At 39.1% G+C, this 23992-nt stretch overlaps 1 protein-coding gene across 2 annotated transcripts in view; it reads left to right on the forward strand.

The window, feature by feature from the left end:
• ABHD3 (abhydrolase domain containing 3, phospholipase) overlaps window positions 1–20123 on the forward strand; it is a 38366-nt gene extending 18243 nt beyond the window's left edge. The window contains exons 5-9 of one of the 2 annotated variants that reach the window (XM_079942994.1): window positions 8921–9033; window positions 13235–13408; window positions 15390–15438; window positions 15518–15683; window positions 19307–20123. In XM_079942994.1, coding sequence (XP_079799120.1) covers window positions 8921–9033; window positions 13235–13408; window positions 15390–15438; window positions 15518–15683; window positions 19307–19485 — 681 coding nt within the window. In that variant the 3' untranslated portion in view covers window positions 19486–20123. The remainder of the gene's footprint in view (window positions 1–8920; window positions 9034–13234; window positions 13409–15389; window positions 15439–15517; window positions 15684–19306) is intronic. The other variant, XM_079942995.1, reaches the window with a different exon arrangement.
• The last annotated feature ends 3869 nt before the right edge of the window (window positions 20124–23992 follow it).

Consider the following 23992-nt stretch of genomic DNA (forward strand, 5'->3'; position numbering starts at 1 on the left):
AATGGAATTTAGGGTAAGCAGTTCTCCTAGGAGTGGAAGAAATGCAAAAGTAAAAGATTTGCTGAAATATGTTGGTGATATACTTAGAATTTATAGGGATTACTATGGCTCCTGCAGAGCAGAATAAGAAAGTAGAAAATTTCCACCACCACATTGTCCTCATTTCCAATTAGTCATTGCAGGATTGAGAGAAAGCCAGAAGCCTTGTTCACTAGTAAATGAGAAGCCTGCATGTTGCCCTTTCTGGGGCTCTGAGCTGTAGAGGACAGAGAGTCCTAGTCTCAGTAGACTGGTCCTCAGATACTCCTGCAGGGTTCTTGGAGCCCTCGAAGTAAACGGTGCTTTTAGTTTTTTTTTTTAATATTAATTTATTTGGTAGCACTGGGTCTTAGTTGCAGCAGGCGGGCTCCTTAGTTGTGGCACATGGGCTCCCTAGTTGTGGCTCACTGTCTCCTTAGTTGCGGCATGCGAATTCTTAGTTGCAGCATGCATGTGGGATCTAGTTTCCTGACCAGGGATCAAACCCAGTCCGCCTGCATTGGGTGTGTGGAGTCTTAACCACTGAGCCACCAGGGAAGTCCCAATGGTTCCTTTTCTTGCTCTCTGCAGATCGGTTTTCAAGACCAGGAATCCAGGAATCCAAGTTATCCACAAACTCCCTAATATTAATGATTACTTTGTGAACTGTCATGTTTCCAGCTTAGCTTAGGAATGATAATCTACAAAGAACTCAGCCAAACCTGAGTTTGTTGAACGCTACACAAGGGTCCCTCTCCTTTTGTTTATAGGATCATGCAGACTTCTATGTCCCTAAACCCAACCAGAAAACTCTCCTAGCCACTTTGGAAAATACTCTGGCAGTTTCTCAAAAACTTAAAATTGAGTTGCCGTATGATGCAGCAATTCCACTCCTAGGTATATACCCAGCAAATGAAAATATATGTTCATACAATAACTTGTACACACTTACTTGTAGCATCATTATTCATAATAACCAAAAGATGGAAGGAATCAGGATGTCCATTAATGGACAAATGGATAAATAAAATGTAGTACAGCCATGCCATGGAACGTTTTTCAGCATTTTAAATGGAATAAAGTACTGACACATGCTACAATATGGATGAACCTTGAGAACATTATGCTAAGTGAAAGAGACCAGACAAAAGCTCACATATTGTGTAATTTTATTTGTACGAAATATTCTGAATAGGCAAATCTGTAGAGATGGGAAGAAAGATTAGTGGTTGCCTCGGGCGGAGGGAGGTGGGGTGACTGACTGCTAATGGTGGAAGGTTTCTTTTGGGGGTGATGAAAATGTTCTAAAATTGTGATAGTTGTACAACTCTGAATGTACTAAAACATACACACACACACACACACACACACACACACACACTGAATTGTATATCTTAAATGGGTGAATTGTATGCTATGTGAATCATGTCTCATAAAGCTGTTAAAAAGAAAAGCCTCCATCAGGTACTTTCCCGTTCAAGGTAGAGCTGGTGAGGGGTCGGGGTGGGGGGGAAACAGTGGAGCAGAAGCCAGAAAATACTTTAAAGCGGTGCTCTCCAAATGCAGTTTGTCAGCCAACTTTCACTTCTCGAACTATCTGACACAATCCCTGACAGTATGAGGTATGAGGGGCTGCGAGAGAACGTAAGCCAACTTCGGCTCTGAGCACGCTGCTGAGGTGAGCTGATTATTTTTTTTCTCACAGAAATACTCTCTTGGTGAGAGAAGCAGCGTGCTGATTTATATTCTGATGCCAGCCCCTTATCTCACCCTGGACTGGCACTTTAAGTAGCTCTGCTTCAGGGATCCTCTAATCCTAAAAACCTCATTTAGTAGATGAGGACACCGCTGGAGAAGTGGGGTGACAGGCTTGACGTCATAAAGCTGATTAGTGGTCTTAGGGCATGAACTTAGACTGTCCAATGTCTTTACGTTGCAGCTCTGGCTTTAAGTCAAGTCAGGCGGAAAAGAGGGTAGAGATAAAGAGGGTTTTCAAAGAGAGGGATCTTGCCTCAATCTCCAATGCCTCGGGTGGTTATTTAAGGACTCAGATCTTGAGAAATCTGCTCTTGTTTCCTACTGAGCTTTTCCACCTCGGAAGCTAATGGGGTAGGAGGGATGTAGGGCTCTTTCCCCTCCTGGGCCCTGTTTTCTGAAGGGGGCATTCACAAGGGATTAAGGACTGTAATGGTCTGAGGGAGGAGGGGCATATAGCGCATGGCCAGCCAAAGCACAGTTCAGTTGTCAGACTTTCACCTTCAGGCACTGCCTTTCCCACACTCAGTATCTTCTTACTGAACACCACTGTGTCCCACCCTAGTCTGCCCTTTCCTGAATGCTCCCCCAGATAACCTCTCCCTCCTCCCTCTACCCAACGGAACAACCCAGGAAGGTTGTAAGCCAGATGTGGATATGAATTCATTGAATCGTATAGAATTTTCTTCTAACACTGATAAGTCCAGTTCAGTAATATCAACTGCTGTAAGTGGTGGGTATGCAAAAGATTGTGCAATTCTCTATATTTAAACAATTTTTAAATAAAAAGAATGTTTAAGTAAATAAAGAATTTTAGGAATAGTATATTTTTTAGGAATAACAATGATAATTTTAGGAACAGCAACAGTGTAATAGCTAGCTACCATTCATCGAAGGCTTCAGCTGTGCCAGGTGTTCCCTTTATGCCATGAGATGTTTAGCAATACTTCTCTGTGCACTGCAGGGAATCCCCATAGAACTAGACTTCCCTCTTCCCAAGTGACTCTAGGTAGGTTTTGTCATTCTTGTCAGTGCAGCCTCCTCCTCTCTTGGCTCAGGTCTCACCCTGTTTCTTTATTCTCTTCGAGCAGTTGGTTCTCAGCCCTGACTGCACAGTAAAAGCCTCTGGGAAGCTTTGAAAAAGTACTGATCCCTGGATGCCATCCCCCAAAGATTCTGATTCATTTGGCCTGGGCTGGAGTCCAGGTGCCTGTGTTTGTCCTAAAACTCCCCGGTGAGTCTAGTCTGCAGGCAGGGCTGAGGTGGTGGGTAGTCCCAGGCTTCCCAGGACCCTGGCCTGAGAACTCCTGCCTGCCTGGCTGACAGGCTCTAAGCCACTAACAGACTGTGCTCATTTATCAGTGTCGCTTTGTAGCATGACTGCATAAGCATGCGCCATGGCTATCCAGAACGTTAGCAGGAACACGGCATATAGGCTATCTTGGCCCCAGCATTGGCCAGGATATTTCTTGGGGCCCTTTGTTTTGTGGTTGGTTACTTTAAATAACTAACAAATTCTCAGGCAGATTTGGATACCTGGTCATTTTATATGCCTATCAATGTAGGCGAAATGATTATTCATTAAAGTGCTGGTTTTATTTACATATGCACATACATTTGTTTTCTCTGACTCTTTGTTTAACAAACTCAGTTTCCAAAAATAAGATCGATTTTTCTAAGAATGATTTGGGTAGCTCATTAGGTACTGGACTGGGAGTGGGTGGAATGAAAGCAAAACAACACAACAACAAAAACACACTGTAGAGAGTGGTTAAAAAGCATAATTCGCCCTATTATAAAAGTATTATTCCTTTTGGGGTAGCCTACATTCACACAAGAATCACAGAGTTCATGTAAGCAGCATCTTATCAAATATTTGAGTACAGATGGTTAAATACTAGAAAGAAGACTGTAAAATGAAATATTGTAAGCTCTTGATGTTTATCAAGACATTACAATAAAGTAAATGTGAAAGTTAAGTGATTTTTAAAAAGACATTTGTGTGCCTTTTTCAGTTTTATTTTTTTCTGGACAGAAAACTGAAATCTTTTTACGAGCTGGCCTTCTTCAGTATTGGATGTGTGGCAGGTATTGAGAGAAGGGTCCTGGGTTATGGCTTTTTCTGCAGATTAGCAAATTAATCTGCTCCCAGAATAGCTAGGGAAAGTCAGGCTACCTGATTAACAGGGTGAATTTTAATTTGTTTCTATACCCTCCCAAAAAATTTTTAACGAAATTTGCATTTTAAAACAAATGACTTCTAAATCAGGACAAGAAAATTCTCTTTCAGAATAAGGAGAAACCGGTTTGTCTACATTTTGGAAGTTGATTAAGGATAAATTAGATGTAATTCATAGATAAATATAAAATATATGCTTTATTCTTTTCTCACCTATTATGTATAATTAGAAGTAATTTTACTTCATCATTCTCTTCCATGCTTTTTAAAAAGTAACCTCTAAAAAGCCATTTAACAAATTACTATTGTTTCTCTCTGATCGCAGTTGCAGTTGAACAATTTGAACAATCTTGGTTTGTAATTATTGTCAAATTATTCTAACATAAAATATTGGGTTGGTCAAAAAGTTCGTTCGGGTTTGTCTGTTACATCTTATGGAAAAACAAGAATGAACTTTTTGGCCAACCCATTATTTATGCCCAAACGTCTGCTGAAGGTTACCTGTCCTTTAGATTTTCTGCATTTTTCAAGAATACCTTTCCCATCCTCTTCTCACTCTAAAAGGAGCTTTCATCACCCAGCTGAATCCTGCCAGGTCTTCCTTCCTCCCTTTAGGGATTAGATGCGGCTTACTTTACCTCTGTTCTGGAAGTATGAAATAAGAGGATAGTTGCTGGTGGTATTAGCAGCCCTAGCAACTGAGAATTAACTAACATTATTTTTAATCTAAAAAGATGCTATAGGGGCTTCCCTGGTGGCGCAGTGGTTAAGAATCTGCCTGCCAATGCAGGGGACATGGGTTCAATCCCTGGTCCAGGAAGATCCCACATGCCACAGAGCAACTAAGCCCGTGCACCACAACTACTGAGCCCGAGCGCCACAACTACTGAATCCCACGCGCTTAGAGCCCGTGCTCCGCAACGAGAGGAGCCACCGCAACGAGAAGTCCGCGCACCACAATGAAGAGTAGCCCCCATTCACCGCAACTAGAGAAATCCCGTGCACAGCTACGAAGACCCCAATGCAGCCAATAAAATAAAAAGATGCTATAAAGTTATGTCTTCAAACCTGAGGAAAATTTCTGCCAGGCCTACCAATTCAATGTATTACCCCCATAAGTGTCTTTGCTGTGTATCCTAGGTGAATTCTTTCTTTAACGGGACTCAAGTCCTATGAAGAAAGAAGGCATATGATGTTCCCTGTTGGAGCCCATCAAGTAGCAAGAGGTTGTGTGGTATAACCACGTAGGTTTGCATATCAGAAGTTACTAATCAGGTCATCTCACTTTCAATCCTGTGTGTTTCCATTCAATTCAACAAGTATTTATTGACTGTACAGAGGTGAGCAAGATAGTAATAGAGGGAGCCTCACATAGAGATAGTAAGGGCAGGGAGCAGGCTGGCGGGGACAAGTAGGGGTAGAATTGGGAAAGGCTGTGAGTTCCTGGAGAACAGGGGCCAAGTCTGACCTTTTGTCTGACATTTATTCAATTTTTTCAAGGCATGATTTCAGCAGGCAGAGTTGACTGTGAAGGCCACTTGGCAGATGAAGTTTACACAGGTGGCAAGGATATTAAGAGACTTAGCAGGCAAGAGAACAGCAGTGTCCCATGGACCAGAATCCATACATATGGAGGACTAGCAAAACGCAGAGCTGGAAAGGTTACTTGGCATATTGTGAAGGGCCTCAGCAGAGGACTTTGGATTTAATTCAGTCAACAATGGAAAGCTAATGAAGAATTTTAATCAGAAACACTGTCATGATTAGAGCTGGAAGTGTTCTTCAGGAAGATTAATCTCACGTTGAATGGGATGTATGATTATGGATGGTGATTAGGAAAGGCTGGCAGTTAACTAGTTCAGAGGTTATCACCTGGTAGTCCAGGTGAGAGGTACAAAGGCCTGGGAGCAAAGACAGCTGGCGCCACACCCTTTCCACACCTTTTTCCCTTTGGTGCTTACCATTCCCATCTTGCCTACCTGATGGCTTCCCACTGCAAGCACCCCCATCTCTTTGACTGGGGGCCTTCTCTAGCCATGGAAGCCTGCTGAGCCTCTGCTCAGGGCCGACCAGAGTGCCAGGGAGTTAACATCCCCCAGGAGCTGCCTTCAACCAGTGGCTGAAGCGAACTGGTGGGCAAATAACCCAGTTCCCTTGCCACTTGGTTGGGATAATTTTGAGCCTTGTTCTATAGTCTCCCAAAATGCCCCGAGGGGATTGAGTCCCAGTTGTCCACAGCCACAAACAGCTGGGTAACATTCTTTACTGGCTTCCTACTCTTTCTGACTCACACTCACTCACCACTCCCCTACTCCCCATTCCCCCTATCACCTTCTAAATGAACCGCTTGCACTCACATCCTTGTCCCTGGGGCCTTCTGAGAGAATCTAACGAACCAGGGCCTTTACTAGAGTGGAAAGAAGGGCTCGCCTGTGTTGCCTGAAAAGATTCTGGGGAGGAAGAAGCTACAAGACTTGGAAGTTTATTGGCTGTGGGTTAAGGGAGAGGAAGAAGGCAGTGTCACCTACAGTTTTAACTAAGAAAATGTAGATGTCATTTATAGAAAAATGGGAAGTTAGGAGAAGCATTAGGAGTTTTCATGAAGAGATAAAAGAGTTTACTTTGGGACATTTTGAGTTTGAAGCACTGACAGAACATTACTTCTAGAACTTGGGAATTTGCATCTGGAGCCCAGGAAGAAGGAAGAGACTGGAGACTCAGGTTTAGTCGCTGCTTAGAGGTGGTTGATGAAGCTGTGAAGGTAGACCAGACCTCCAGGAATTGGGTATTGACCAGAGAATGAGCAGATGCAGGCCTACAACAAAACTGATGGAAATGAATTCTCATATTTGAGGTTGTGGGGAGAATGACAGGAAATGGAAAGCCAGCAGCAGGATGAGAACAGGACGAAGCCATCACGGAAGCTAAGGGAGCGGCCAGCAGGCGGCAGATCGTGCCGGAGAGGCTCTAGATGCGCTGAGTTTCAGAGTTCTGGCAGCTTTGATCCACACCAGCATTATCAGTTCCCAACTTAATGTAATCCACTGGGAGAAAAACATTTAGGGAAAAATAAGCTCCTATGTCTGAGCGTACCAGATATTGATTTGCTTACTAAATATCTCATGGAACCCTAGTGCCTTACAAGAAGTAGTTTACTTATTACAAACATAAACTCCAAGCTCTGCTATTCTGTGACCTTTGGCAAATTACTCAACCTCGCCGAGCCTCAGTTTCCCCACTTGTAAATAAGGAACGAGGTGCTATTTCTGGTCCTTCCTGGAACTAAAATTCTCTGATCCTAATAATTTTCCATAGGCCATTTTTCTCATACCCTAACTCTGTGTGTATGTACATACATGTACACACATACTTCACTTGAAGCCTGCATAACAAGAGTACGTGTTGGTGATTGTTTATAAATAATACAGAAATTTAAAAACTATGCAGTGTGAATAAACTCACGTGTAGTAAAAATGCCAAGTAGGGATGATCTTTTTCACCAGAATTCTTGTGACAAATTCTGCAGTCACTATGAATGAGACTGGTAGTAGATATTATTCTGTTTAGATTTTACATTGAATTTGTGCCCCTCAAATGCATTTAATCACAAAGTATTTTTGGAAGTATCTCAGCTTCGTCACTTACTAGCTGTTCAGGAGTTTACAGGAGTTGCTTAACCTCTCTAAACTCAGTTTTCTATTAAAAACTCAGTTTCCTAAGTATAATAATAGGATCTTCCTCAGGGTTTTGTGGACACAAATTTAACCATTCAGTAAATGTTAGCCATTGTGAGTACCGTCAGGTTAACATTTGTCTTTTGGTGAGCTTTATATTTGCAGATCTCAGAAAGATGGTAGTAGGCAATAGGAGTGTTTTAGCCTTGAGTTTAGGTGGAGGCGTCAGTGAAAATTGTAATTTCCTCAGACTACTCATTAGTAATTGAATGGTGGGTGGCACATAACCTTCCAATCATAGTTTACTGGAATATTACAATCAGGGTGGTACACATAACTTGTTTTGGTATTTTTACTAGAGTAATAAAAGGGTTATCAGATTTCTCTCTTTGTTATTAAATTGCTGGTTATTTTATCTCACATATACTTTATTCATATATACACTCTCACGTACATTGTACAGACAGGATTGCCCTCTGCTCCCAGATCTCAAATAAAGCATCTGTGAAGCTTTTCTGCTGGAAACAGAGCCCTTATTAATGAAATTCACATGAAAACCATTTGTTTTAATGCATTATGTATTAAGACATAATCAGCTTTACATATTTTAACATTTTAAGTGTCTGTTTTCAGTGTAGCACAGCTGGGGTTATATGGAAATATTATTGAAAAAGAAAATATTTAATTAATAAAGCACACTGGATGTTGCTTTATCTAGAGTGAAGGCAGTGCCAGAAAATCACACTCCTTCATTGGTAGACAGCACTCAAGATAGAGAAAACAGCTCCCCAGTAAGAAAGGAGTCACAATTTAAATTTTTTGTGGTATTGTTGGAAAGCCTTTTTTGGTTGCTTGATTGTGTTTTTTAATAAGAATTACTTTGGCTTTGGCTTTGTCAGGCATAAGTTGTTGTTTTTTTCCTACAAAAAGGTGTGATTCTCCACTTTTTCTGCCTAAATTGACTCTGTTCTTGTTTAGTTAGAGACACATTTGAGTAGAGTACTGCATATCTGTTTAATTTGAGGTATTTGTATTGGTCTTGCCCCATTTTCGTCCAGGCTTTCTTGCATGATCAGAGTCTTTTGTTAGTGCCATCTCAAATAACACTGACCCTAAATGGCATATATGTGTACTGCAAGACAGGAAAATGATAAATTATCATGACTCATAGTATGTGCAAACAAAGGTCATTTTCTCGTATTTATGACTTCTTGCTCTATTTTACAATTCTGCATTATACAAATGATGAACCTCCTGATTATAATTTTTGTGCTTTACCTGTCATTGCTTGCAGACGCCAAGGACTTACTGTTGTGCGAACACTGAAGACTTGGAGACGGTCATTCAGCATGTTCACAGTCTGTACCCTTCTGCTCCATTCCTGGCAGCAGGAGTTTCAATGGGAGGGTAAGGTTTTTCCTTTCTAAAATGTCCAAAAGGGAAGTGGTGCTAGCGAGTGCCTCTTTCAGACGACTGTAAGCTGCATGGGCATTTAAATGTTTGATTATTTTTATCATATTTCTCCACATGTGGCTGAATGGATGAAGGAATTAATTCAGGTAAATTTTAATATTTTCCTTGACTACTGGTCTCTGTGGTGAGAAGTATACAAGTACCTCCTCGAGGTGCTTGGGGTTTTGTGAGCCCGAAGGCTTGTCCGAACCCCATGGAGTTGATTTCTATCACTGGGTGGCAGCCACGTTGACCTTCAGATTCCCTGATGTATTCCCAGCCATCACTGCCACCGTGTTCTCCAGGACCATTCAGGAAGCTGAACTTGTACCATGACTTTCATCACTCCAGTTGTAGAAATAATTATTATTGCTCTCTCCAACTGAAGGGGCCTTCAAAACAGTTTTTCCCCAGGTGGTGTTTTTCTTGTTTGTTTTGTCTTGTTTAGTTTTGTTGCTGGGCAAATGGACCTTCCCTAGAATGCTCTCCTAGAAACTGTGAAATGCTGTTTGTAACCCGCTACTCCAGCTGCTTTTTTAAGCAAATGAATATTTTAATTGGTGCTGCTTGCATAGGGGCTTTTTTGGACCTTCTATGCCATGTATATATTTATATTTTATATTTATATACTTAGGCTAATTGTTTAATCTTTTTGTTGTAGTAATAGTGAGCTTAATACAATCCAAAATTTTTATTATATGGCATTTTGCTATGCTTAGATTACCTAAAGCATTGTCCAAAATCAACAAACACATGAGATAGAAAATGCTATATTTTTCTTAATTTTGTAATTGATTTATCTGTCATTCCAGTTTTTAGAACATTTTAGGAGCATGCTTACTTGAAAATGAACAGCTTTACAAATGATAGGCTCTAAAAAATCGGCTCTAACAACAGCTTTTTAGATTCTGATAAACATAAAACTAAGAAGAAAAGAATACGTTTCTTACATTAGCATGGAAGGTCTGACTTGACCTACTAAAGGAAGAAATCTGAATCACCACAGAAAACCCAGGCAGAATCTGTGAATTGTGCTTAAAGGAAAGGATTTCACTTCTCTTTCCTTTGCCCCATAATGAGAACCTTAAAGGACAAGGTGCCCACCTGAACTTTCTTCCTTTAATCATATAAATTCTTTACTTTTTTAAAAGCCAGACCTTACATAAACAGGCCCAGATTCTCTGTTCAGAGGTTCCTGGGAAATGCCTATTCTTGTCGAACTGAAGCCTCAGTGCGAACTTGACCGTTAGCCTCTGCAGCTTGTTGAATATTAATGTCTTGTAAATTGTTCAAAGGAAGTACCCCTTCTAGTTGCCTAGCACTGTGACATGTTCCCAAGTGGGTTTACCACTCGGGGATGTGTTTTACAGCTTGACACATTTTTCTTTTTGGAGATGTAGCAGACAGAAGCGTCTGTCAAAGATCCTTATGCCCAGGTTGGGTAATCTCCAAGCCTGTGACGCCTGGGGCCAAGTAAGGGTTTTGAGACAGAACTAAGTCTAGCCAAGGAATCCACGCTGCTCTAGACTCAGTCGGATTCCAATCTCCCAATGAGTTGGTAAACTAGCTTCAAAAATGTATAGAAATTCCCAAATATATATAAAAGTAAGAAGAGTATAATGACGCCTCATATATACTCATCACCCAGCTTCAATAACTATCAACTCAAGGATAATCTTGTCAGTAGTACCACCCCCCCATTCCCTCTCAACTCTGATTATTTTAAAATAAATTTTAGACATCATTTATAAAGATTTCTGTAGGTATCTCTAACAGGTAGAGTCTCTTCAACAACAACAACCCATCACAATACTTGATTACATTTGAACAAAACTAACAATAAGGGGCTTCCCTGGTGGTGCTAGTGGTTGAGAGTCCGCCTGCCGATGCAGGGGACTCGGGTTCGTGCCCCGGTCCGGGAGGATCCCACATGCCGCGGAGCGGCTGGGCCCGTGAGCCATGGCCGCTGAGCCTGCGCGTCCGGAGCCTGTGCTCCGCAGCGGGAGAGGCCACAACAGTGAGAGGCCCGCATACAGCAAGAAAAAAAACAAAAAAACAAAAAAACCTAACAATAATTCCTAAATATCATCAAATATTCAGTGAGTATTTCATTTCCCCATCAGTCTGTTGGCTGCTTTTTACAGTTTGTTTGAGGCAGCAGACAGCTAAAGTCCACATATTGAGATTGATATGTCTCTTAAATCTCTTAATCCATGGGTTATCTTTTCTCTCTCTCGCTCTCTCTCTTTTTTTTTTTTTTTTTTTTTGTGAAAATGGAGTCTTTTTCTTGCCAAAGTAAGACAGCTTTTTTGGGGGTAATGTCTTGACATTATTTTGCTCCTGAGTAATAACTAAGAAGCATCCCCACCTACTCGGTCATAGCTATTCCTGGTCCTTCCTACTCCTGAGGTTCACTTCCAACCCTTTCAATTTGCCTATTACATCAGACTCAGAAATCTCTGACCTCCAGCCAAAGAATAGGGCCACCAAAACTAGGACCCTAGAATGACCCTTTTGCAGGAGAGTAAGCATTATCTTCTAAATAGCTTAGTGAACCACAGTACTATAAACCAGGAATACAGTCATTAATGAAGAAGTTGTTTTCAAGAACGAAATCTCCAGCCTGAGCTCTCAGCCCTGGATCAGGAAATCACTGAAGTAGTTTCTGACACTACGGAAGTGCTGAAGCTGTTGGCCTTTGGCAGTCTGTCTAACCTACAGTCACTCAGCCTACAGTTGGGATGAATTTTAAAACACCACATGGAGCCATGTGAATCTTTCTGCTGTGCTGTCATATTTTCAGTAAACCTTGGACAATAGCAACAAAAACAACAACAACAAAAACCATGAAATCTCCATTTTTAATCTAAAATCTCATCACATTCACTCTGTAAATGGATTTTTTTCCATGTGGGTTGTATAAAAAGAATTAGAGAATTTTTACTCATTTGTCCTATTTCAGAACCTGGGCAATTGGAGAAATAAAGAATGGAAAATATGAGAAACAGAATTTAGGCTATCATCCTTTCTCTTAGTTGGCAATGTCAAACTTAGATTTCTGACATTACTGCAGGTTAAACTCCATTCTTGTCCCTCTTACCAAAATAGAACTAGAGTAGAATCAGGAAAATTGATAAAATGAAAGGAAAATATGTGATAGGAGATAAGGACAAATAGCAAGAGGGAGTAGGGAGAGAAAACAAGTGACTTTAGGGGCCAACTGCTCTGCCACAATTCAGAAAGTCTAACTCTAGACGAGGGAGCCCTTACAAACTTGCTGTAGGGTACAAGGATGCAAAGGCAACCGGAATGGCCACCCAGACCAATTACTCAGAATCTCTGAAGGTGAGACCCAGACGTCGATAATAGTTTTAAAAATTCCACAGGTGATTCCAACATGCAGCCACATTTGAAAACCACTCCTTCTGTGATCTTTCATCTATGCCAAGCCTTGGCAAACCACAGCCTGGAGGCCAAATCTGGCCAGCTGTCTGTTTTTGTACAGTGCAAGAGCTAAGAGTGGTTATTATATTTTTTTAATGGTTGGAAAAATCAAAACTATTTCATGACATGTGAAAAGTATATGAAATTTCAATTTCAATATCCACATCTAATGTTTTACTGAAACATGGCCATATCTATTTATTCACGTATTGTCTATGGTTGCTTTCAAATTATAATCACAAGGTAGTTGCAACTGAGATTGTAGGGCCACCAAAGCCCAAAACATTTACTTTGTGATCCTCTATAGAAAAAGTTTGCCTGAAACACCCCCACGTATTAAATTAAACACTCAACTGGAGGCTGGGGCCCAGGGAATTGCAAATTTTTAATAAATCCCCAATATCATTTTGAAAACAACAAAAAGAAAAACCACTCTTACAGTGGCTTCTTCTTATGTTTTACTTCATAGAAAGGTACACATGTAAGTAATAACTGTATGCTTTGTCCCATTCTGAATATAGCTGACTGCAAGATAAATAAATAGGTGAATGTAAGGAAAGAATAGAGATACTTGCATGGTTTTCCAAGATAAAGGACTTGGACACTGGTTTATATTTTTCTTCTCCATAGTTAAAGTCCACAATTAGAAATGGGATGTCTTGAGAGAGACAACAAATTCATCACTTGAGTTTTCTGTCTTTCCTCATTTTAGAATGCTGCTTTTAAATTACCTTGGCAAAATGGGGCCAAAAACTCCTTTGAAGGCAGCTGCAACTTTTTCAGTTGGTTGGAATACTTTTGCTTGCTCGGAGTCATTGGAGAAACCACTGAACTGGCTGCTTTTTAATTACTACTTGACAACTTGCCTCCAGTCTTCCATTAATAAGTGAGTCATCTTTAACACCTGATGTCTGCAAACTCTTTGGATTACGTGCCACAGTAAAATGTTTTCAAGCATAACACTGCTAATATATGTATATTTATGTTTGCATTATATGCATTTACTACTGCACCAAAATATTCTATTGTCAATATATACAAAAATAAAAAGATTTTAAGTATAAGCTAAAAATACAGGTAAAAGCTCTGTTTTCTTTCTGTACCCCAGTGGATTACCTTGTACAACCTCTAGGCTCTGTGCCCCACTTGGAAGATCACCATTTCATCACTGTTCTAAATTATTCTAAAAGAATAAAAACATTAGACTCAAATGTGTTGAATAACATTATGGGCTATTTCCCTGGATTTTCTACTTGTTGCTAATCTTATTAGTACCTAATTCTCCCCTAGGTAGTAAGTAATGTATTAAGTGTTTTTAGAGACGAATAATATGATTTCTAAGCATGTGTTATGAACATAGTATGTTTTAGTGGCTTAGGAGAATGCTTCTAAAATATGGATATTCTCAGCCCCTACAGTTCTTAACATTACCAAAGTATTATCTTTGCATTAGTTTTTCTGAAATTGTTTAGGTATCTTCTAACAGTTAAACAGTGTGGCAACAAAGAACATGGGATGTTTCTGTTTATTTTTTGATAACTGTTACCATGCATTTTTAAGTGAATTGACAAATTTAAATATAAACTCTAACTAAAAAGTACAGTTAATTGCGTATAACTTAACTGAAAACCATAGTTACCCCGAAAGTTGACATTAGACACTGCATTAAACTTAACCTATTTTGGGGAGTTCTCTGGTGGCCTAGTGGTTAGGATTCTAGGCTTTCACTGCCATGGCCCAGGTTCAATCCCTGGTCGGGGAACTGAGATCCCGCAAGCCATGTGGCATGGCCAAAAATTAAAAAAAAAAAAAAAAAAGAAAGAACAATATACATTCCTTAATTAAAAAGTACTTTATTAAAAAAAAACTTAACCTATTTGTTACATTACAGATGTTGACTATAAAATACTGCTAAAAATACTACAGAATCATATTTTTATTCATGGTCACTGAAATGGGGGACAGTAGCAAGAAAAAGGAAGAGAATGATTTGAATTAAAATATAGGTTATACAAGAAAAATAACCAACATTTAAAAATAAGTATACAACCTAGATGGGTGGGATGGGGGGCCGTGGGAGGGAGGTCCAAGAGGGAGAGGATATATGTATACATATAGCTGATTCACCTCGGTGTACAGCAGAAACTAACATTGTAAAGCAATTATACTCCAATAAAAAAAATTTTTTTAAGTATACAAAAATATAAATTCTAATTTTCAATATAGCAATTTAAAAAATAAGATAAATCTTCAGTTGATTTACCCAGTTGAAAGCTTCTGGCTTAAGTGAGGCCTTTTTGGCCAAATTGGCTTAATAGCATTGGTGTGTAGGTGCAATTTGTTATGAAACAACACTTTCATTTATTATTGTTATTTTGTTTATTATTACTGGTTCCTTCTTCCTCAATTAAGAAAAAGTACTTTTAGAAAATGTCTTCATGTACTTCAAATACTGTATGATATCACTTATGTGTAGAATCTAAAAATTACAACAAACTAGTGAATGGAACAAAAAAGAAGCAGACTCACAGAGAACAAACTAGTGGTTACCAGCGGGGAGAAGGAAGTGGGGGAGGGGCAATATAGAGGTAGGGGATTTTTTAAAAGGGGATATAATAAAATCATGTATGTGAAACTTTTGAAAATTGTAAAGCACTATAGAATTTAAAGAATCATTCAATAAAAAAATAAACTTTACAAAAAGTCTTCAGGACAAATATCAATGTATTCCTGCCATGTCTAATTAAGTAAATATTTATTGAGTAACAACTTTATTCCCTGTTCTAAGTTACTTATCATTATGTATTTTAGGTATGTTTGAGATGGGAATGACCTTAATTTTTTACTTTTGAAATTCTTTTTTCCAGGCACCGGCATATGTTTGTAAAACAAATTGACATGGATCATGTCATGAAGGTAGGAGAGAAACTTTATGTAATATGTTTATTTCCTTTTTTGATTCCAAGAATAAATATAATCGGTTTTTGTTTTTCAGGCTAAATCCATAAGAGAATTTGATAAGCGATTCACTTCAGTCATGTTTGGCTACCGAACAATTGACGATTATTATACTGATGCCAGTCCAAATCGTAGACTGAAATCAGTAGGGATTCCAGTGTTGTGTCTGAATTCTGTGGATGATGTTTTTTCACCCAGTCATGGTAAACTTAACATCTTTGTATACATTTTGACATGAATTAACTGTTTTAAAATATTTTAGGAAGGGCTTCCCTGGTGGCGCAGTAGTTGAGAGTCCGCCTGCCGATGCAGGGGACACGGGTTCGTGCCCCGGTCCGGGAAGATCCCACATGCCGCGGAGCGGCTGGGGCCGTGAGCGTGGCCGCTGAGCCTGCGCGTCCGGAGCCTGTGCTCCGCGACGGGAGAGGCCACAGCAGTGAGAGGCCCGTGTACCGCAAACAAAAACCAAAAACCAGAAGAAATATATATATATATATATTTTTTTTTTTTTTTCTTTTAGGAAAATACAGTAATAAGAAACGTCAGTCATACAATGTTTTCTACTGTGATAAACAGAAAAAAAAACCTTGATACTCATAATTTAGTATCTAAATGTCTCAGATCACTTTAAACGTCTTCATAGACCCTTATCTAGTCTACTGTGAGAGCCTCAGAACAAATTATGACTCAATATTTTGTTTGTTCTCATTTTTACAACTTTTCCTTCTTATAAAATAACTGTTCTTTGGACAGACAATGTTTACAGTATCTTTGCCTCAAGAGTACATTGTCATCACTTGCCTTTTCTTCCTGAGGGTTTGTTTTTTTTTTAAGAGTAACTTCTACTGTTTTTATTTTTATTTATTTATTTTTGGCCACGCAGCTTGCGGGATCTTAGTTCCCTGACCAGGGATTGAACCCATGTCCCCTAGGAGGGGGGAAGAACGGAGTCTTAACCACTGGACTGCCAGGGAAGTCCCTTATTCCTGAGGTTCTTATACAGAAGGCTTTGGAGTTTTTTCCCCCTTTTAACCTAGAAGAGAGCTTGAGACTTTATTAATATGATGTCCTTGGATAACTCAATGAATGTAGCACATTCGGACTATAAGGTCATATTTGAAGGGAAAGTGTCTGTTTTCCCCCAGATACTATATAAAAGAAAATTATGCCCAAATTAACTTCCTTGTCCTCTTAATTCAAGAAATACGGAATTTTGTAACAAAGATATATGTGGATGTGTTCATACATTAAAGCAATATAAGACGCCTAGAAGTGATCATACTATCTTAAGGATAAGTAGACTTGACCTCTAATTTTTTTCTAATGAAATTTCATAAAGCTTTTTATAAAACTTTTTTCCTTATTTCTCCCTTAAATACTTTTAAAACATTTTCCCCAAGTACTTCATTTTAAAAAATTATTTTGAGTACAAACACAGCACGTACGTATTGCCAAAATTTCAGAAAATCCCCAAAGTATGTTTTAAAAAAGTCACTTACCGTCTTTTAGGGGATATCATTTTAATGTGTGATTTATGATTAAATCATAGGTAATTTTAGATGACTGGAACTTTTGGTCTTTGACCACAAATCAAAAAATTAAACTGTGAACTTTTTTTTTTTTGGCCTCTGCGTGCAGCCTTGTGGGATTTTAGTTCCCCCACCAGGGATTGAACCTGGGCCCTCAGCAGTGAGAGCACGGAGTCCTAACCACTGGACAGCCAGGGAATTCCCTTAACTGTGAACTTTAATAATCAGTCGAATTACATGGAGATTGTTTAGCCTATTTTCATTGGATTAAGGAAGTTCAGTATTTCTCTATTTTTATATTTCATGGACCCTTCTTCCACCAACAAAAATTTCCCAGCATTTAACTTGTCTTGACCCACTTGGTTGAAGTTTAAGCTCACTATTTCTTATTCTTTCCCAGCCCTTAAAATCATCTTGCCACATTAAAGTAGTAGACAGTTGTCTGCATTCTGAGAGCACAGGCAGCCAGCATCTTTCACATGACTCAAATGGCCCAGCCTTTCGTTCTTCTGATATGACTGTAAACTATCAGTGTGTTAGAAATTCCTGACTGTATCCAGAGTGTGAAATTGGGGCTCTTAATAATTCCATTAGAGACAAATGAAGCACTCGTAATCTAAGCCCTTAGTGTAAGGTGAAAAAGGAAAAACATAAATAGTATCAGTCATTTCACCTGCCCCTTAAGCTCTAACATCTGATCCCAAGATAGATGTTCTGTTTTAGGTGTAGCTAGATAAGGATATGAGTTCAGGACCCATTTAGGACAAGGACTTGACTTCCTAGGCCTTGATTTAGGTTCTCTAGGTTTATTCTTCAAGGAATGTAGTGAGAGGTCCAATTTATTTTTCTTTTTGCTGCGCCCTGCAGCTTGTGGGATCTTAGTTTCCCAGCCCTTGGCAGTGAAAGCACGGAGTCCTAACCACTGGATGGCCAGGGAATTCCCCGAGAGGTCCAATTTAGATCATCTAAACATGCAGTTTGGGCCCCTCAGCAGCTCTATCTTCAAAGGGTCTCAGTTGTCCTATAGTGTGTCAGCTTCCTTTCCTTCATTGGAAGGGTAGGGAGATCTTACCTTTAATGAACTCATTTACCCCTAAGACTCTACCCAAAATACGAAGGTCTAATTACTGGATCAACCATGTTATCTTAATTAGGGATTAGGGATGTAAGATTTAGCAGTATCTGAAATCAAAACACTTCTCATGCCAGGTCGTGATCCATTATAGATCTTAAATCAAAAGGTTTCACTGTTTGAACTCTAAGCCTGAGGGGAAAATAAAAATAAAACAACTTTAACTCATGTCCTTTAAAGTTTTTACTCAGCATAATTTTGTAGAGCATTTGAAGAGACTGTCCTTACTGGAGGATTATTTAAATACAGCAATTATATTTTCAAAATAAAGTTTTTCTCTCTCCTGACTATAAACAGAAATTCAGAGAAGGAAAAAAATAAATAAAATAAAATAATCACCATTTTTTTTTTTTTTTTTTTTGCGGTACGTGGGCCTCTCACTGTTGCGGCCTCTCCCGTTGCGGAGCACAGGCTCCGGACTGATGCGCAGGCTCAGCGGCCATGGCTCAGGGGCCCAGCCGCTCCGCGGCATGTGGGATCTTCCCGGACCGGGGCACAAACCCGAGTCCCCTACATCGGCAGGCGGACTCTCAACCGCTGCGCCACCAGGGAAGCCCTCACCAGTGTTTTACCACCCAAAGATAAACACTGTTACCACTTGAGAGTATTATATGCCATTCTTTTTTGCTATCTATATGTTTTTAAAAATCATATGTATAATTTTGTATCCTTAATACAGCCACCAATTGGCCTCAGGAATCTAACTTCATGTAAAGTTAACCAAAGTCATACATAATGAATTTATAACTCTCACAAAGGTGATAAAATTAGTTTGGGTTTTTTTCTTGGTGTAGTACCTAAGTGGAAATCTTATAACATAATGTAAGTATTCACCATTTCTTGAATTATTTAATTTCTCAAAACAAGACTGGGCCTATACTTTTGTGTTGTGATTGATTACTCGATTGATTCTTCCAAAATTGATGGTCCAGTATATAACTGTGAACATGAACTGTTATAAGAATATAGGTGGTTGATACAAATTAGTCAGACTTATTCCATTAGCCACACTCATTATGAATATTTATTTGTTTAATGATGTTTTGATTTATAATGATTGGAAATGATAAAGGCACATACTTTTCCTAACAAAAACTGTTAATAATTATATATTTTTCTCTCTCCTTCCCTTCTCTTATCCTCCCCCCGCCTATTTTTTGTCAAGCTATTCCAATAGAAACTGCTAAGCAAAACCCTAATGTTGCTTTGGTCCTTACTTCTTATGGAGGCCATATTGGTTTTCTGGAGGGAATCTGGCCAAGACAGTCCACTTACATGGATCGAGTCTTCAAGCAGTTTGTGCAGGCCATGGTTGAACACGGACATGAACTCTCTGGCATGTAGTTCTTCAGGTGCATTTTGTCTAAACCACCGTATAAAGGCAGCTCAGCTTACTGCACAAATCTTAATTACTGTATATAAAGCAAATTAGCCAGCAGGTGGTGAAGAGGTCCAGAATGACATGCAAAAACTACTTTTTGGAGTAACAAAACAACTTTGTAGCAAGAAATAAAATATAGATTTAGACTGTAACTTATGTAGATTTTATTTTTACTATGCCTTACCAAGTATGACCTTAAATAAAGTAGTACAAACATGGAATTGCACTTAACCAAAACTATTGTGTAAAAAGATTTTAATTCCTCAGGGTTTTAATTTGGGCTAGTATTATTTTAGATAATTTATTTTAGGTGATTTATGGTACTTTAATAATTGTAATAGGACTTGACTTTATTTATTTGAATGTAAGTTATAAGTTGGCACATTCATAAGGGTATTTATACCTAATGATGGTAACATGAAAACTGAAATAAGATAAAATACAATGTGCTAAATCTTTTACGTATTTTAACTTTAAAAGGCAAATGCAACAAATGTTAGACTTCTATACATGTTCTTTTACTCTAATAATATTAAATTAAGGCTGACTTATGTTTTATAATGATTATAGTTCACATGCTTATTTTTTAAATAGTGTATGTGCATACTTATATATCATTATATTAAATTCTACCATTTTAAATTGTTTCTTTGTGAGATTTTATCCACAAAAAAGTAATCCCTAGAGTAATTTGTGATTTCATAAATGCATTAGTAAGAAATATTAAAACTGTATTGTTTCAGTTTCCAGAATATTGGGCTCCCACCGTTCGTACCAATTAAAAATACTTTCAGCTACAGGAAACCCATCTAACAGTGATTTAGGAATAACAATATTTAATTATCTTGCATCACAAGAAGTCTCCATGTAAGCAGTCTCCAGATGTAGGTGTTTATCATTTATCAGTGTCATCAAAGATGCAGGCTCTTTCTGTTGCCACATCCCTAGCAGGCAGGGTAGCCAGTTATCTCCTAGACACAGGATGGCTGCTGCAGCTCAGACATCACATTTGTATTCAGAGAAGAAAAAGGCAGAAGGAGTGGGGCCAGACACATCTGCCCTTTTGGGAAAGTGAAAGCTTTCTCAGAAGACTTGCACTTATATCTATTGGCCAGACCTGTGTCACATGGTCACCCTAGTTGACTGGGAGGCTGGCAAATCAAGTATGTAGACTTTTCCAATTGTAGTGGAGGCAAGCAAGGGGGAGGGGATTGGTAGTGGTTGTTGGGCTATCCAGGCAATAGTGTTATCTTCTATACCATTCAACATCTTTTTTTTTTTAATTTTTATTATTTACTTATTTATTTATGGCTGTGTTGGGTCTTCATTGCTGTGCGGGTTTTCTCTAGTTACAGTGAGTGGGGGCTACTCTTCATTGCGGTGCACGGGCTTCTCATTGCGGTGGCTTCTCTTGTTGCAGAGCATGGGCTGTAGGCGCCAGGGCTTCAGTAGTTGTGGCTCGCGGGCTGTAGAGAGCAGGCTCAGTAGTTGTAGCGCACGGGCTTAGCTGCTCTGCGGCATGTGGGATCTTCCCAGACCGTGGCTCAAACCCATGTCCCCTAAATTGGCAGGCAGATTCTTAACCACTGCACCACCAGGGAAGTCCCTCGCCATCTTTTCCCTCCTTTTTTTTTTTTTTTTTACTATTTCCACGATTTATAAAATATGTATATTTTTGCCCAGGTATCACATTAAGAGAACCATGTAATAAAAGCATATTAACACAAAATTGGTTACTAAAAATGCCATCTTTTGGAGAGTTCCTGATTGTGTACTTGTAGTTCCTGTGTACTTGTAGACTCCCATGTAACTGTGTCTAGAACAATAGCACTGATAATGCCAGTGATTTTTTGCCCGTTCAGCATATATTCTGATTCAACAGTGATAATAACTTTCAGTTGGCATGGTTTGGGTGGGGCTGATCCTGCCTTTCAGAGTTATCGTGAAGATTTTAAACAAATTATGTCAGGAAGTCTGTCTACCCATTGGCCATTGTCAGATTTGGGTAGGTAGCCCCTGACCTCCCTCTACACACAAAAATTATTTCCAGCTAGATTAATGAGATAAGCACTTTTTAAATTCATAAAAGTACTAATGAAAATATGGGAAGTTATTTTCATAATTTTAGAATGGAGAAGTCCTTCTTAAGCAAAATATAAAAATGAGAAGCCGTAAAGAACAAAAGTGACAGATACATTCATGTAAAGATTAAAAAAGAACTTCAGTTCTACAAAATTACCATAACCAACATTAAAATACAAATGACAGAAAAAATATTGTTATTTGCAATATACTAAAGGCTAATATATCAAATAGCTAAAGAACCCCTAAAAATTGGTAATGAAATATCTGATAAAAAAATGGTCAAAGGATATACAAGAGACTCATAGAATAATAGCAAGTTTATAAAAAGGTGAACAATTTCATTAGTAATTTAGGAAATGCAAAATTTGAAAACAAAGATATTTGTGACCATCAAATTGTGAGTTTAATAACATACAGGATTAGTAATATACAATGTTGGTGATAGTATGGGGAAATAGTTACTCAAGTTGTTGGTGGGTATGTAAACTAGCAATTATTTTTTGGAAGGCAAAAAATTTTGACAGTTAAAATACAAGAGCAACCATATTTAGCAATTCCATTTTGAAGAATCTATCCTATAGAAAATCTAGCAAGGGTGTGTAAAGATATAGGTTTGTTGCAGCTTTGGACATTCAGGATGACAACTTATTTAGTAGGGGAATGGATAAATTATGACACATTCACATGATAGAGCCACCAAAAATAATGATGTAGCCCTTTATGTACTGATTTATAAAGATATTTCTGATAGGTTATTTAATGAAAAACAATTTATTCATATATATAGGATCTCATTAGTATAAACAAAAATAAAATATAGCTCTACATGCATGCGATAGTGTGTGTGTTAGTTACAATGAAATGAGCATTTTCATGTGTTGATGTGGAGGGTAAACTATTCTTCCCAGCAGTTCCTCCACACACTAATAAGCTCTGAGAAAGAAGGGCTGTGTTTTAATTATTTCTACATCCCAAGCACTTAGCATATTGCCCGGAACAAAGCAGGTCCTTAGTCAAGATTAGCTGAATAATAGTGGTTTGTATAAGAATGAAAATACTACCTTGCAAGCCGGTTCCCTGCTTTGAAAAGTTAATTTTAAGTATATCCTGGAATTTTTTCTAAAACTGTCTCCTCTGTTTCTCTAGCTTATTATCATTAAACATTTATTCAAAGCCTCACAGAGCATTGTTTTCGAAATAGGGATACAAATGGATACAATAGCTTTCTTTTCCTTCTTTCCTTTTTGACAGTGCCCTATACATTTTTTTATATCTTGAACCTAGTGCAAACACATACGTTTTGTTACAGACCCTACCCAGTTGGTCCCTAACAAGGGACCTTCTGCATGGTCTCTTTTGAGCCAACAGCAGAAATAGGGACACAAATGGAGAGAACAAACATATGGCCACCAAGGGGGGAAAGCGGCGGGGGAGGGGGGGTGAATTGGGAGATTGGGATTGATATGTATACACTAATATGTATAAAACAGACAACTAATAAGAACCTGCTGTATAAAAAATAAAATTAAAAAATTAAAAAAACAAAAAAAAAACAAAGACCGAGTTTGGTTCAGTTGGCTTCAGGAGCAAAGAAAAGTTTTAGTCTTTGATCAAAGAACCGAGAGACACAGGCTACCACCCTAGAGCACCCACTCTCCCCCATACCCGTCGGCCGGGCTGCTTTGTAGGTATCTGGTCAGCGGGGAGGGGGTGGAGTTCTCCTGGGGCCAGCGCAGCTGTGCTGCTCACGCTCCAGATTGCAGTGCCGGGCGCAGCACCCCTGCACACGGCCGGCCACCGCCGTCTTGGATTGCGGTGCGCACGCAGCACCTCTGCACGTAGCCTGCTGAGGTGAGGAATCGGCACAACCACTTCGCAGGAGGAACCCTGTTCTGAAGGGCTGGGTGCAGAGGCCTCTAGAGGCGAGGCCTCTGCACCCAGCAAGTGAAACTAAGTGCAAAGGAAAAGAAACAAAAAAAGGTTAGACTTTATTACCCAGCTTCTACTTTTATTTCCAGGGCATTGTTAATGGACTCTGCTGCTGAGTTTTATAGAACAGTCTTTACTCTTACTCTGCGCAGTATTCGTAGTGCAATATACTCTCATATTTTGTAGCCCATCCTGTTCTAGTCTGGTCTAGTTTAATTTTCAACTATCCCATTTTCCTTTTTTATATTTCTTTATTTATTTTAAAATAAATTTATTTATTTATTTTTGGCTGCGTTGGGTTGCTGCCTGCGGGCTTTCTCTAGTGGCGGTGAGCAAGGGCTACTCTTCGTTGTGGTGGCTTCCCTTGTTGCCGAGCACGGGCTCTAGGCGCACGGGCTTCAGTAGTTGCCTCACGCGGGCTTAGTTGCTCCGCAGCATGTGGGATCTTCCCGGACC

Source organism: Stenella coeruleoalba (genome assembly GCF_951394435.1).
Source record: "Stenella coeruleoalba genome assembly, chromosome: 14".
Lineage (NCBI taxonomy): Eukaryota > Metazoa > Chordata > Mammalia > Artiodactyla > Delphinidae > Stenella > Stenella coeruleoalba.